A 15875-nucleotide genomic window follows, 5' to 3' on the forward strand; every position below is an offset into this window, starting at 1 on the left:
CTCCAGACTATCTCATGAACTTTCCCTTTACTGATTTTGCTTTGTATCTTGTTGCTGAAATAAATCTGAGTCATGAACATGACTATATGCTGAGTTCTGTGAGTTCTCTAGTGAATCACTGAACCTGCTCATATTATATATAATCTATTTACCATTCTTCCTTCCATATTATTGAGAGAGAACATGCTCCTTTCTCCCTCACTGGTCACTCCTTCCAATGTTTGGTGTGTGAACTTTGCCTAATTCTGTCTTCATATTCTTTTATCCTCATTCCTCCAAGAATTCCATGTACATATTTTGATATCATTTACTTCAAGATACAACCCTCTCTCCAACTGAGATTTACTAAGTTGTCCCTTATACCTGGTTTACAAACTCTAGAACATCCCCAGGTTATAGGTTAAGTGGGGTTACAGGGGGAATGCAGTCTTAACACACAAATTCCATTTACACCATTTCTGAATATATAGTTATTCCTTATATTTATCTGTAAGTCAGAAAAGAATTTCCTCAACTCATGGCACATTGCTATATCTAGTAAGAAGGCGAAGCTCCTAATAGGCTATATTTTTGCCATCAGATCGGACGTGAGGAAATTAACTAATAATCTGTTTTCCCTGTCCCTCCTTCCCCAGTACGTTCTTCTTGCACATTTTATCAAGTATCTCAGAAACCTACTTGAGAAGTAAGGAATAAAGCTAAAGAAGCACACTCACCCCGGCGTTCAAGGCTGCTGCTCAGACGTCGTTCAGCCGTTTCTAGGAGCTGCTTGCAGGTTTTCCAGAGCTGACACTGAGAGCAAGCAAGGTCAAACACAGCCATGGCGGGGGGACTGAGGTCTTCCAGGACCTCTTTCAGGGGGTCGGTGGGCTCCACCAGGGTACCGCTTATCCAAAAGTCCTCCTGGAGTGTGGGGATGGGCTCTCCAGAGGGGCAGAGCAGCTTGTTGGTCACATCAGAGATGGAGTAAAATACCATCCCTGGACACCCAGCAATGGAGTAAAAAGTAAGAGGTTAAAATGATTCTATGTAGCATTTTCATTTTGAAAAGTAGTTATTTAAAAAGTGTTTGAGGTCCTTCTGCACAGGGTATCTTCTATGCATATTAGTACCATCACTGCAGCCCACTCTTAGGGCATCAAAACAATGGCCGGGAAAGGGAGACCAAGAGAAACTCAAAGTGGCTAAGATGAGTGGGGGTTTTTTCCAAATGGAATCTAAAAGTAGGTTGAAAAAGAATGAGGTGGATCTGTGTGCTAATCAGAAAAAAATACACTGTGAAAAAAGCAAGGTAGAAAACAGTACGTGTTGTAAGAGCCCATTTATATTAAAAACAAAAGGAGCCCTGGTTGGTGTGACTCAGTGGATTGAGTGCTGGCCTGCAAACCAGGGGTGGCCGGTTCGATTCCCAGTCGGGGCACAGGCCTGGGTTGGGGGGGTGTGAGAGGTGGCCACACGTTGATGTTTCTCTCCCTCTCTTTCTCCCTTCCTTTCCTTCTTTCTAAAAATAAATAAATAAAATCTTTAAAAAAAAAGTGCATCTATATTTTTGAGTAGCTATTGAAAATTTCTGGGAGAATGGAGAAGGAGCAACATGTGACACTATTTGATACACAGAGCCTCGACCAGTAAGATAATGTGAAGATGTGGGACAAGATTCCATTTTCAAGAAAATGCATGGGTTTGGATTTATGGTAGGCCTGCCCGCTGGGTTTCTCACAGTTCCCCTTGCCAGAGCAAACTGTGGCCTTGAACCATTGCCTGGCCTCTGCCCATAGGCTGAAGACACTGAAGCAAGTTGCATAGTGGATAAAACAAAAAGAGAAAGACTGAAAGGATGAGTTTTTGTCGAGCAGCTGAGGCTGAGAATTGAGATCTGTGAATTGCAGGCCATTGGTAATATACACAACTTTTTTTTTTTTAAATTTATTTTGGTTTTTCAATTACAGTTGTCCCCCTTTCCTCTTACAACTTCTTAACTTTAAAAAACTGTAAAAGAATATACTTTATCCCTGCATAATTACATGGGAAGGAAATAAACTCCTAACCATTTCCCAAAGTCCAAGATAGTGGCCAGAAAAACACGCGGTAAAAATAGCATTCTATTCTCCAGTTTAGGTCACACAGGACAAGCTTAATGGAGTAGCTCGAGAGTGGCAGGGATGTGACCACCATGACCAGGGCATTTGGGCACAGGTGGAAACGGACTCTCAGTATGTCAGGGCTGCTATTCCTCAGGGTGAGGGTCCTGCTCTGGATTTCTACTCTTCACGACGAGCCTATCATTTGGGTGGCTGTTCTCCTGAGACCCACCTTCCCCAAATACCTCACCACCTGTGGAGGCAAAAGGGAAGACTGACCTGCCGCCGCAGCGCTTCCAATGGCCTGTAGAGTTGAGCGGCCACTGCCTGTTCTTCGAATGGTGTTGCTACCCCCGTCTGAGTTCTGGTTCTCAATCTTGTACTCTACGCGGGCCAGCTCCTGGATCACCTCCTGGTAGCACTCCATGAACATCAGTTCCCCTGAGCTGGGCGAGGACCTCAGGTTGAACATGAACACCACCTGGTACGAGAGAGGCAGGAATGCGGGTTGTGGTGAGCCCACTGAGTTGGGAGTATCTTGAGATACGGGATCTTGCCTACGATTAGACTATGACCCTGAAACACCTGTTTTATAGGGTGGGAAAAGTACTGCATATTAGAAGAGTAGATCAAATATAGAAATAACTTACTCAAGTCAGCAAGAAAGCCACCAAAACCCCACTAGAAAATTGGCAGAAGATACAGACAGTTCCAAAGAGGAAATACATATGACTAGTACATAGATGAAAAATGTTATCCCTTTCAGTAATCCAGGGAATTTAAGTCATATTAATACCATTCTGCATCCATCACAATGACAAAGTGTAAAAATAAACCCTCAGGGGTTGGTGGTAAAATGAACTGCCACAACCTTTTTAGAAAAGCAATTTGGCAACCCATAAAGCTTTAAAAACGTTTAGATTCTTTGACTCAGAAATGTTCATGAGAAATTTTCTTACAGAAATAATTCAAAAGGTTGAAAATAATCTAAGCGTTGAGTAACAAGAGAATGGTCAAATGCAGCTGCGTGATGAGACTATTGTAAGGTCAGTACATCAGTTATAAGGCAAGTGGGAAAATAGCATTACATGAAATTTTAAATTAAAAACAATCTTGGCTATATAAAAGTCACATATTTCTTGGAAAAATCAAGGCAAAAAATATACTTCATCTTTAATATTGGTCCTGGACAACAGGGTTACAAGTAATATTATTTTCTTGTTAATACTTCTGGTTTTTACTCATAATATGTATGGCTTATTCTGTGACCAGTTTAGAAAAATATGAAGTTTTATTAAAAAAAGAAAAAGAAATAAAGATCAAAGGCCCAGGAAAAAAGGAAGTGAGGACATTTAAGGATAAAGCACCAGGGGGCTCAGAGTTGACTTCCTCCAGATTTGGGTGTAAGAAAGGCTGGTGAGGGTCCTATCCTCCCTAGAGGGTCAGAATTATCATTATTATTAAAGTATGGGACCTAAAATGACCAGAGGAAGCTAAGCAAAGATTCCCTTATCACCTAGATTTCTCTTTGATTTATTCCTCAACAACTGAACTTGCACAACAGAAAAATTCTGACCTACACGTTAAGGGATGAGCATAGTGTGATAAATATGCGTGTACCAATGAAGTTTCAAAAATTAGAATGGTAGGTTCTTATGCTATTAAATTTAAATAATAGCATAAGATTCTTATATTTCTTCCAACTGGTACAGAATCCTCTTAACATTCCTATGAGGTAGGACAATAGGTATTATATTTAACTTCCATTTTCTTCCTTTCTTTTTTTTTCGAGATTTTATTTATTTTTAGAGAGAAGGGAGTGAGAAAAAGAGGGAGAGAAACATTGATGTGAGAGAGAAACATCGATCGGTTGCCTCTCACAGGCCCCCAACCAGGGACCATGCAATAACAGAGGCACATGCCCTGACTGGGAATTGAACCCGTGACCTTTTGCTTTGCGGGATGATGCTCAACCAACTGAGCTACACTGGTCCAATTTTCAAATGGGGAGACAGAAGCTCACGGAGGGTAAGTCTTTCTGATTTATTCTTGTGCTTTTTCCTATATGATATGAATATTTTAGTTTGGTATCCCTTATACTTGTATATTGAACTGGGATTCTCTCTATTATTAAACATTGTCTATATCATGATTTTTAACCATATAAAATCATGTATTTGTTCAGAGAAGTTTTATAAGGAAAGAAACAAAAATATTTCCATGTTTTAAAGTGGTGAGATTGTAGCTAAATATATTATCTTTTCAAAACACTGTTTATGTTAAGAAAACAAACCAATGATTCAGCAGCTTCAACCTCCTCCAGTTTGGGTCTTGACGTCTGTATTGCTGAGGACTGGGCCCTGTACATGGACACTCTCCCATTTCTCCTGCTGGATGTGGCCCCTCAAGCCCTCGCGAGTGGCTCTGGTTGCACAAGTGTCCAGCTTTACCTGAGGCCCAGCAGGTTCCAGACAGCTAGGGGCAGACTTCACATTCTTTATTATGACAAGGTGAGGCCTAGGCTACTAACACCTGCTGCTCAGCCCCTTACCTGATGGGCTTCTGCAAAGTTCCCTCGGAGGATGCAAGATACCAGCAGTGACTCAGGTGGGGAGAACATCATAGGGATGAATGAACTTTGAGTCTGGGGCTGCAGCCGGCCATCCAACTCATTCCTTCCAGACACAGTGTTCAGACTTCCCTCTGTTGGGACACAAGAATGTAGGGGCCACAGAAGCAACAGAAACTGAGGAAAAACGACTGATGTAACCTCCCACCAAATCTTTATGTCTTCAAGTTTCTTTTTGAAAAGCTGTGTAAATGGGTCTTGATTTTTCCTCAGTTGAAGGGCAAACTTATGTATGCTATCATCTTTGAATATAAGATTTAAGTACTGTTCTTAGGTATTTACTGTACCTCTGTTTCTCTCTGATAGTGAAACAGCCCTTTCCCTACTGAAATCTGTTTGGCCAGCGAAAGAACCAAACTTCTTTTTTAAAAAAAAAATTGATGTATAATTGACATGTAATACTGTATTAGTTTTAGGTATACAACATAATGATTTGCTATACTGTGAAATAATCACCAAAGTTTAGTTGACATTCATCATCACATATGGTTGCAATTTTTTTTTTTCTTGTGATGAGAACTTTTAAGATCGACCCTTAGGAAATTTCAAATAAACAATTCAGGCTTGTTAACTACAGTCACCATGTTGTATATTATATCCCCAGGGCTTATTTATCTTATAAGCAGAAGTTGGTATTTTCCTGAACACAACCTTCCTGAACTGCTCAGTCCAGGTTTTACTCCATGGTGTATGGCAACTCCATATCAGGGCAAAGGTGCCTGAGGCAGGCAACTGGCTGGGACTGCCGTACCTGAAGTACTTGTGCTCAGATCACTACTTGTACTCTCCAGGGAGGGATTGGAACCTCTTTCCCGGCCACCTAGAGGGGATAGGAAGAAGAGAGAAAATCAAGCGTCGACCCCTTCCAATGTAGAAAGTGAGAAGTTGGCTTGAAAACGAAGAGTGAGAGGATAATGGGTAACTGTTATACCCACTGCTTCTTCTATAGCAAAACACAAGTTCCTACAGACCAAAGGTGAAGGGTAGGCTTAATATGGCCCCAATGCTCGTTTGGGTAGTAGCTGACACCAGTGGTTTCCAAGCTGTGGGTCTCAGAGCCCCGGGCCTTTCAAATTACTTCTAGGGGTCAGCGACCCCCCACCTGCTCACTAAGCATTGTCAATATTCTGAAGGGGAAAAAAAGCACAACAATGATAATGACCAGAAAGTAGTAGGGAGCAAAGGAGGGCACAACATTTTCTGGCAAAAAAAATAAGACCTGGTCTGCTAAAGACCATGTTATTTAAAGGCCTAGAGAAAAAGCTTCTTCTCAACACATGCCTTTCCTAGGGAATGGGGCTCACTATTCCTTAGTGTGGTCATTTGAGGGTAATATCAGCCTATGTGAGGGAGTCTTCTTGGCTCACTGTTTGGAAAGGAACACACAGCTATAGGAAAGATGGCTGGTGCATTCTTGGGGTAGATGGGCCAGATGGATGCAAACTGGGCCTTTTGACTCAGACCAATGCATTGAAAAAGGGCCTTAGCAACTCAGCCTTGACGTTTTCTAGGCTTCTTTCATATCTTTCACTCTACCCAGCATGCTCATTTTTCTCACTGTCACTTAGCTGGGGCCTTCGTATTCTTCTGAGCTTGGCTCTAGAGTCAACTTTTCCATAAGATCTGTTTTTTTCTGACTTGAGAGATATCTTCTGTTTTCAGGCAGAGACTCAGTGAAGTTTAAGGTTTTCATGTAAACCATCTATGAAGCTAAGTTATTAATTCTTTAAAGGCAAGGTCCTGATGTATGCCTCATTCACTTCCCTCAAGATACCTAGTATGTTTAGGACACAGGAAACTCATGAAATCCCTGTTAATTATTTAAAAACCAGCACCAAAAACAATAATGGAAATTTGTTATCTAAAAATGTAATACTCCTGTATAAAATTCCTTAAGAAAAATGTGAAGTCAAGACAAAATGGAGAAAAATGTTAGTACATAATGACAGAATATTATGCATAATGTATAAAGTTTCTTACAATTCAGTAAGAAAGATGAACCCAGTAGAAAATATGGACCTTAGTTAGACATGAATAGGCAGTTCACAGAAAAAAATATAAATGGTCAATAAATATATGAAAACCTTCAACCTCAAACAAAAAATGCATATTAAAATAATGATACATTATATTAAAAATATTGGCAAAGATTTGAAAAAATCTGAAAGTACTCATTTTTAATGAATGTATGTGCAATTAGGCCCTCATACCTTTGGTGGGAATGTAGATTGGCCCATTTTTTTTAAAGGCAATTTGGTAGTATCTTCATTTACATCCACATTCTATCTTAGACTTTGCTGTTCTATTGCTAGGGTCTTATTCTATAGATATTTTCACACAAGTATGCACAGACATATGTACAGGCTTGTTTACTGTAGCATTGTTTATAAATAGTAAAAAAACTGGAAACAATTTAAATGTCCACTAAAGGGTACATATGACAGTGAAATATTAAGCAGCATTTAAAATAAGTGAAAAAAAATCTCAATGTATAGTATGATACATCTGTATATATAAAAATACATAAGTGAAAATAAAGTTACAGTTCTCAATATATCTGTATATATAAAATGATATATATACTTGTACTATATGGAAAGTTTCCAGAAGGAAACTATTAGCAAGCGTTACCTTGGTAGAATGGGACTAGGATAGTCTTGGATGGCTTCTGTTTGTTTGTTTGGACTAGATGCTTTATCTTAAAGACTATTAGACAAGTGGCAACATACCGCCTGCCTGGTGCATGGGAACGAGGCATGAGGAGAGCTCATCAGATTACCTGCCCGGCTCCTTCGTGTCCGACGACCGCGGCGGAGACTAGGGTGCCGTGGGGCAATGGGCCGGTACCTTCGGGAAGGTTGCTCCTCTGAAACAGCAAACCCAGAGTGTCACGTGACAGAGTGATCAATTTCGACTTGACCCACCTCCTGGGATAACAGGTCGGGGAAGACTTGGACTGGGCTTTGAGACGCGGCTCTGACACCAGTTGCTATGGTGATACGCCTGGAGTTACGGTGTAACTGCCATGCACTCCTGCTCTCTCCCACATTCCTGGGGGTTTTCTCCCTCCTCACTTTCTGGACCCATTGGTTCTGCCACCTCCTCTCACCTGAGCCCTGGTTGCTTGTTACCACCTTGTATCTCCACTGAGCCTCCGAGAGAACCTTGGAAAACCGGTGTAGGCGGCTCTGCAGCCCATCTCTGCTTCCTGAGCAGCTCTGGCCTTCCGGCAGCTTCGGCTCCTCAGCGGGGCTGCGGCTGCTGAGCTCATCCAGCCGCTCCTGGAGAAGCCTGAGGAAGGCCCCCATCACAAATTCATCAGCCAGGAACCCACTGATACCACTAGTAAAGTGCTTCAGGTCCAAAAAGCTGTGCCCGTGAGGCCCTGGGGAAATGTCTTTTGGCTCTGTCCTCAGACAACTTGGAATTGTATAAGCAAGGTTCCTGGGGACTCCCAGGGAACCCCGCTCTGACTTCCTTTCAGGGTGTGCTACGTGCTGAGGGCTCTCTGGTGAGGACTTCAGACCCTTCCCCTCAACGTCATCCTCCTCAGCATAGTCCTCGGGCAGGTGAGGCTCTGGGTGCAGATCGGCAGAGGTGATGAGGAGCAATGAGAAGATGTTTTCTAGAAGTTCCAGGCACAACGAGTCAGGAATCCTGCTCAGATACTGCTGACACCTGGTCAGGTATGTCGAGAAGAGATTTGAAGCACCTAAAGAAGCATATAGTAGAGAAGTGGGCAGAGAAAGAGAAGAGAGAAAATGCAGACATTAGAAACATTACTTGTTAGACTCAAGCATTCTCACAACTTTAACTCATTTATTTATGTTTTAATGACTAAGTGAATTGCAGTCACAGTCAGAATAAGAGACTCTTCAGTGATGTCTTTTCATGATTTTCAGAAGGATTTTTTTACCTTAATTATAAGTACATTCACTGAACGATTGTTATTTTCTTTGTGATTTTTAAATATTACATGATTCCTCATGTCTGACAAGCACTCCAGCATACAGGCTCCTTACTCCCCAATTTTGTTTCCACTCATTGTTACACTAAAGGGGATGAAGGGCTACCTGGATCTCTTAAGAAATAGTCACTGGAAATGACCAAGCTCAGAGGTGAAGATCTATTCCAAAGTTACAAGGGAGAGAGAACTGACCAGCAGTCACACATGGCAAGTTAAAAATTTGTAAGTTATTAAGAAAAATGACAGAGGATAGGAAATAGGTTCTTTCACATTGTAGCTATGACCCATGACATTAACTTAGAGGCTGCATTTTAAGAAAATGAAATACAACAAGTAATCCAGCACATACTGTGTTTGGAAGGGTGAGTATATTGTTTCTTTAAACTTATTTCAGTTTATATATCACTTATATACATATATACACATACATACATAAACATACAAATTATATACCTATGTGCAAACTGCATTGTGATGTGAAATGCTATTCTTATTGTGGATTATAGTAAAAGAAAAAGCATTCGGAAAACATTGCACTAGGTGATCAGACTCCATTAGAACTTAGGCAAGTCACTTGCTCTCTCCACGTCTCTTTGATCAGCAAAGGCTGATAAATAGATGAAATTATTCCTGGGCATAACAAAACCAAGGGCCATGTCCCCAGTCGTGGTGGAAAAGTGTTCCCACATAAAGAACTCTCTGGAACAGGTTACCAGCTCATATCAGGGACAGGGGCAGGTGCTGTACCTGAGGCGGAGACAGGATCATTCCCCGGCTCTGTAGCCACGGCTGGGCCCTCGGAGGGGCAGTCTCTGCATTGCTGGCACTGGGTGTGCCAGTGTGCATTCACACAGAGGGCATAGATGGCATACTTCATGGCACAGAAGCTCTGGTAGAGGGTCAGGTTCTGATGCTGGCTCAGGTGCTCAGGGTCTGGGGCATCCGCCGAATCTAATTGTAGAGAAGAACAGGCAGAACTTCAGGTATGGGCTGGAAGGATGGCTGAAGCAGAGAGATGCTGCATTTCTCTCTCCTTCCTGGCAGTTTGATCTGTGCCCCTTCCAGGCCTCTTCCTCCGCTCGCCATCAACTCTCAGTCCCCTCTGTGCCTTTGCCCACTAACTTCTGCATGTCTGCTCAACATAGAGAGCTATGTATTTCTTACATGTCTGTTCAACACAGTCTTGTTTAACAAGACTTTTCCTTACATTTCTTAAAATCTTGACTTTCCTTTTTTTAAAAATTAAAACTTAGCAAATGTTTAGTCTACGTAGTGCCACATTATCTAAGAGGCAGGCTTAAGACGTGTTGAGATTGAGTAATGAGAGCAAAGGAAGCAAAACATTTTTTGAAAAAATTATTTCACATTTTTAAGGTAGCAATGAAGCCCTGGCGTGGGTAGCTCAGATGGTTAGCGCATCATCCTGCTAACACCAAGGTTGCAGGTTTGATCCCTGGTCAGAGCACATACAAGAATCAACCAATGAATGCGTAAGTAAGTGGAACAAGTCGATGCTTTGCTCTCTCCCTTCCTCTCTTTCTCTAAAATAAAAAAAATAAAGGAGAAAGGAAATAAAGAAAGCAATAAAGCAGACATGGGGAAAAAACCACAAACTCTGAAATTCCTCATACTTGTTTAAAAATTTATAATATCTCATTGGAAAAAACAACTGAGCCCTGGCTGGTGCAGCTCAATGGATTGAGCATTGGCCTGAGAACAGAAAGGTTGCTGGTTCAATTCCCGGTCAGAGCACATACCTGGGTTGTTGGGCAAGTCCCTGGTTCGTGGTATGAGAGAAATAGCCTATCGATGTTTCTCTGTCGCACATTGATGTTTCTTTCCCTCTCTTTCTCCCTCCCTCCCCCTCTTTCTAAAAGTAAATAAATAAAATTTAAAAAATAGAAAGAAAATTCCATAATCAATTAAAAAAATTTGACCTTGAGGAGAAAGGGAGGGCACCATAATCTTTAAAGGGTCTCTAAACATCTTTATTTGGCTTTAATCCTTTTCATAGTAAAAGTACAACTTTCTCAAAGAAAAAGCATTAAATGTAGCAAAGCAAAAGAGAAAAAAGAAAAATATCACCCGTGGTCCTGCCAGCTTAACCTTGCCCAAGTAACTCCATCGCCAACTTACCATGCTCTTGCTGGGGGTCCTTGGCTGGCACCTTCTGTAAGAGCTTGAGAACATCTTCCTCCCTGAGGGCTGGAAGGTTTGTGAGGTGATGGAGGGAGTAGAGCACTGAATGGCTGTCTCCACCATGTAAATGACTCAGGAGATCTCTCTTTGGTATGGGGTTGCTGAGAGGGGAAGACAGGAAGATGGAAGGAGAGGCACTTTATGTAACTGCTCTGAGAAAGACCAATCTCGATTCCCTCTCGCTCTTCCCCTCTGGCCCATCATACCGCAGGTTTTACTTCCCCAAATGCTAAATTTCAGTTGGCTTGGGATACAGCAGAGCATTTATTTACCCTTAGGGAAGTACATCTATCAAGTCGGCTCTACTTGTTTCGAAAGGGCCTTTTTAGTCAGGTGAGTCTAGAAAAAGCCTGCGGATTAAGCTTCCCAATTTCTGTGCTCTTCCTAGCTAAGAAATGACACAAGCTTCTCTGCTTTGAGGAAGGGCCTCTCGCTACTTCCCACTCTGCCCACCCTACCTCAGGAAGCTCTGGTGAAGTGGGTTAAGAACAAAACAGGAACCCAGACCTAGGAAAGACCTGAGGCTAAGTTATCAGGAAAACATGGCTCAATCACAGTTCAATAGGCCATTACTGAATAAAGGTGTGATCCAGGATAACACATGGCTGAGAATGTGGACCACTTTTACTGTGTCACTTCGGGCATGTCAGTTAACACCCCTGGGCTTCAGTTGCCCCACCTTTAAAATTAGGATAATATTGGTATCTGTCTCATAGGATTATTGTGAAGCTTAAGTGAAATCATCCACGTTAGGAGCTTGGAGCTATGCCTTGCATGTAGTAAGTGCTCAGGAAATGTGAGCTATTATTCTTTTTATCAGTGTCATCCTTGAATTATCCTTTAGTTATACCTTATGGCTATGGTGAAGAGAATTATTACTTATGTTTCTTTCCTGGTTTAATAGTTGGAATAATTATTTGTTGCTGGTCAACAATGTCAACTCAAAACATTTCTGTGGAAGATGTCTTGAAATGGTCACATGCATAGTACACAGGGTCAAGTGTTCCCAATGGTGGGAAGGGAGCTGGCTGCAGAGGGCTGTACCTGCTCTGCTGGACACACCACTCCAGGACCTCCAGATGAGCCCACAGCCCATCACAGGCATCCCTGAGGAGCTTGTCACAACTTTGGTCCTGTGTCGACATACAAGGAAAAGATGGTGACCCAGGCATCTGGGGTCAGAGATTATAATGAACTTCAGGACCTTGCATTCTGCCCCAGCCCAAAGTCCCATAGCACTCATTTCTAAGAAGCTCAGGTTGCAGAGTAAGAGTTACCTGGGTCCCGTGGAGTGTCTGGAGCAGCTTCTTGGCTGATGCTAGGCTCTGGCAGTGTGTCCAGCCCAGGAGCACAAGCAGTCGACTGAGAGGCCTGAATTCTCTATCGAGCAGGCAGCCAAGACTGGGGAAGTCTTCCTCTTTCAACAGTGTCAGTGCTGTCACCTGTAAGTCAGAGGAGGCTGCTGTAGGCATTTATGTGGACTTGCTGCTCATCAGGGTAAGCAGCCTTTTAGCACAGAAGGGAGATTTCTGACAATGACAGAAGTGGCCCACAAAAAAACACTAGACTATGAGCTCTTTGAAGGCAGGGACTGACTTCTGCTGTAATCCCAGCTCTCCTAGTACAGGGCACAAAGGATGAGGTCAATAAATATCTGTTGAATTAATCTGAAGTGCAGTGGCAATGTGGAAGGAGGTCAGAGTAATTAAATTACCATCAGTTAGGTAACATATTGCTGCCATTGTCTTATTTTTCTCCCACCCTCCGGAAAGCTTACAAGTATCAACATTTTAGTTCTTGCCAAAGGACTAAAAAAATGACTCCAGTTTTAATTATAAATGATACCAGTTCTGAAAGACTTCTGTCCCCTGGGACTATGGGATGGACAGAACCAAATGCCTCGCTGCTCATTAGACTTCTCTGTGTTGGATAAACGGGTGGGAGAGAAAATGGGAAATGAAAAAGCCTGTAGAGAGTCCCTGGGAACTTGTGTAATAGGAAATAATTACATTTGACCTACCAGGATCTGCTCAAGGAAGTGCTTGCTGTTGCTCAGGCAGTAGAAATAGGCCAATTTCCAAGCCTCGGCTGGGTCAGGATTGGAGAACAAGGCTAGCATTGCGCACTCCGGGTCTAGATGATCTGCTGAGACTGAGAACAAACCGGACAGGGTTACTGGGGAGCTGGAGCACTAAAGCCCATTTGAAAAACCAACTGTTAGAATTCACTCTTTTAAAAACTTAAACCAGGTTTCCTATACTTCTATATTAAACTCTTTCCTTCTCTCAGTAGCTTCTGAAAAGCTCTTTGCTGCTATTGCTATTACTTTATATTTTCCCTATCACTCCATCTTAGACTAAAAAAATCTGTGCTTTTACAAAAGAAGATCTCACCATTTTTTGCTTAGCCTTTCCCATTAGCCTTCCTGAGTAACATGAAAGGCCCCAGCCTAGAGGAACTCGGGAGAGGCTGGGCATAGTGGAATTACCAGCACACCAGGAGAAGCAGCAAAGGGAACATACCTTTTCCCGACAAGGTGGCCTTTGGTGGCTTTTCTGCAGCCTTCTCTGCATAGGTCTGGCCATACAGGGACAGCAGGCCACGCCCACCCTTGTGCAGCAGGCAGCTGAGCAGCCGATGCTCCTGCAGGGGGCTCCCTCCAGTCCTGCAGGCCTCCAGCAGTTCCTCACACAGGACATGCAGCTCAGCCCCGAGCGGCTCCGCAGGGCAGCGCAGAGTCCGCAGTGCTCCGTAGATGGCATCTACTCCCCCAGGAGGTCCAGGGGCAGGGTCCCGCAATGCTCGCAGTGCCTTCCGAATGAGGGCCACCAATGCCTTCTGCAGAGGCCAGCCACAGAGGCCAGTGCCATCGTCCTCCCCAAGCAGAAGCTCCAGCAGGGCCTGTGCTGGCTGGGAGGCCTGGCTCAGGAGATCCAAGAGCACAGAGACGGCTTCTGAGCTGAGCTGAAGGGTCCTGTTCTCCTGCCTCCGATTTCTGTCCAGCACAGGGTCTACGGCGTCGGTATCTTGTGATAAAGCCTCATAGAGCTCCTAAATAGAGGGTAAAGAGAGGGATGTATGGTGAACATGTCTAGAATGTTATCACCGGTAAGCCTTTATGTTTTCCTATTTTCAGTACATATGTGTGTGTATTTATTAGTAACAATAGCAAACACCTGTCTAGTAGTTACTGGGTGCCAGGCCCTTTACACGGAAAAAATCAAATCAATCCTTAGAATAACCTTAAGAGGAGCGCACTACTATTATCCTCATTTTACAAATGAGGAGATTGAGGCAAAGATTAACTCAATTGCCCAAGGCTTCCACGCCCAGGATTGTCTCTCCTTACTGCCTCCAAAGCATATGTTGTCACTCTAAATCAAGGACTGCAAACTCATAGACCAAGCAGGTAACAAACGGGCATATGACATTATGCCCAACTCAAGGCATTTAAATTCAGTTTTTAAAAGGACATTACACACAAGTGTTTAATCCTTGATTTAAATCTCAGCCATGCTTTAAGGTATAGCCCATTCCTTATCCCTCCATAAACCTTCCCCAATACCTCCAACCATATGACTCCCCCTTTTTATTGGGCTTTCAATGTATTCAAAATTAGGACCATATGGTTTATAATTATCTCATGTGTCTATTAGTCCTTCCTCTCTGACTAGACTAAGCCCTTAAAGACACAAACTTCTATAGCCTATAATTTGTTTGCAGGGTGAGGGCAGGGGGAGAAAGGGGGGTGCTTTAGTACCATGCCTATGGAAGGTGCTCAGGGATGCTTCTTCATTAACTGCTTCCAAGATGGTAACAAAACCAGGAGTCCTTGACTTAATATAAGTGAAAGTACGTACCTTAAATCCTACTGCTAATATGTCTTTATTACTGGGTGGCAGGGTGATGAAGAATATAAGTACTGAGCCTCAGAGCAAATCTTAAGCACTTAAGTACATCTTAACTTAATTTCGTTAAGATTTTGTTTGAATCTGGCCCCAGAAGGTTGTTGTGAGAATTAACTCTAACACATTCAGTGTACGTGGTACAGAAGAAATATTAATAAATGCTAGTTCCTTTCTCCCTTCACATTCCATACCATATACTGGTGAGAAATTCAAACACCTAGTTTAAGTCCACGTTATGTATTCCTTTTACACGAACTGAAAAAAACTTTAATCCACAGCTATACTTAGTACTTCTGGACAATATACCTCTCAGAATTCTAAAATCAGGTAAGTTTATCCTAATCTAGCCTGGTCTTGCCTGAGAACATAGTACAGCCAAGCTCTTGGGGACCTGTCTCTGCTGGATCCCTGGAAAGTGAACTGGCTAAGTAACTGTGACTTGGGGCAAATGGCTCCAGAGCCCTCTCTCACCTTGAGGACGTCCTCTGGAATGTTACTTTGGAGGTCTTCTGACAATAAAAGGAACTCCAGCTTTCTTCGGAAAACAGCTGGGAGTAACTTCTAGAAAAATTATAAGAAGGAAACAGTAATTAGCATATGCTTTAGTTAACAAATTGTCAGTAAATATTCTCTCCAATTCTTTTTTTTCTGCAAAAAATTTATTTTATATATCATTAGCCATAACTTTTTGTTATTAATCATTCCATAAATGGTGCCATTATCCAAGTGGCATGATCATTTTATGTCCACAACTCACTTTGTATTTACAGAATCTTCATGGTTTATATAAGCACATCTATCAGTGAAAGTTTACCACTGAGAAGCCATCTAGCCTCCATATTACCTGACGCTTTGGACATAGCAACGTAGGAAAGATGTATTTTCAATCACCTTTTCATTTGAGTCACTTTACATAAGAAAATCAATAACTTCGATGTTCTAAGTCTCTAAAGGAGATTTCCCAATATGCTTAGATAAAGGGTTAAACAGTAAGATTGTCAGAAACAACTTCCACGTTCACATCCTCTTGCAGTTTCTGAACCATTTTGTTTTCTAGCTGCTTTTCTTTGCATGCCAACAGGGTTCAGATG

The 15875-nt window shown here is 42.4% G+C and overlaps 1 protein-coding gene and 1 non-coding gene across 3 annotated transcripts in view; one reads left to right on the forward strand and one right to left on the reverse strand.

Moving 5' to 3' along the window:
* ZFYVE26 (zinc finger FYVE-type containing 26) overlaps nt 1–15875 on the reverse strand; it is a 60935-nt gene that overhangs the window by 39482 nt on the left and 5578 nt on the right. Inside the window, exons 4-16 of one of the 2 annotated variants that reach the window (XM_090271031.1) lie at nt 15256–15345; nt 13399–13927; nt 12897–13018; nt 12154–12318; nt 11921–12009; nt 10814–10977; nt 9425–9628; nt 7820–8422; nt 7490–7576; nt 5462–5530; nt 4633–4784; nt 2361–2562; nt 717–980 (exon numbers count right to left, since the gene is read on the reverse strand). In XM_090271031.1, the coding sequence (XP_090127157.1) occupies nt 717–980; nt 2361–2562; nt 4633–4784; nt 5462–5530; nt 7490–7576; nt 7820–8422; nt 9425–9628; nt 10814–10977; nt 11921–12009; nt 12154–12318; nt 12897–13018; nt 13399–13927; nt 15256–15345 (2740 nt within the window). Of the gene's footprint in view, nt 1–716; nt 981–2360; nt 2563–4632; nt 4785–5461; nt 5531–7489; nt 7577–7819; nt 8423–9424; nt 9629–10813; nt 10978–11920; nt 12010–12153; nt 12319–12896; nt 13022–13398; nt 13928–15255; nt 15346–15875 lie in introns of both variants that reach the window. The other variant, XM_090271029.1, reaches the window with a different exon arrangement.
* LOC150016954 (small nucleolar RNA SNORA42/SNORA80 family) lies at nt 1676–1808 on the forward strand. Its single transcript, XR_016510302.1, has one exon. It is a non-coding gene; the product is annotated as a small nucleolar RNA SNORA42/SNORA80 family (small nucleolar RNA).

This window comes from Furipterus horrens, unplaced genomic scaffold (genome assembly GCF_987537825.1).
Source record: "Furipterus horrens unplaced genomic scaffold, mFurHor1.1.pri manual_scaffold_3, whole genome shotgun sequence".
NCBI classification, from domain to species: Eukaryota; Metazoa; Chordata; class Mammalia; order Chiroptera; family Furipteridae; genus Furipterus; species Furipterus horrens.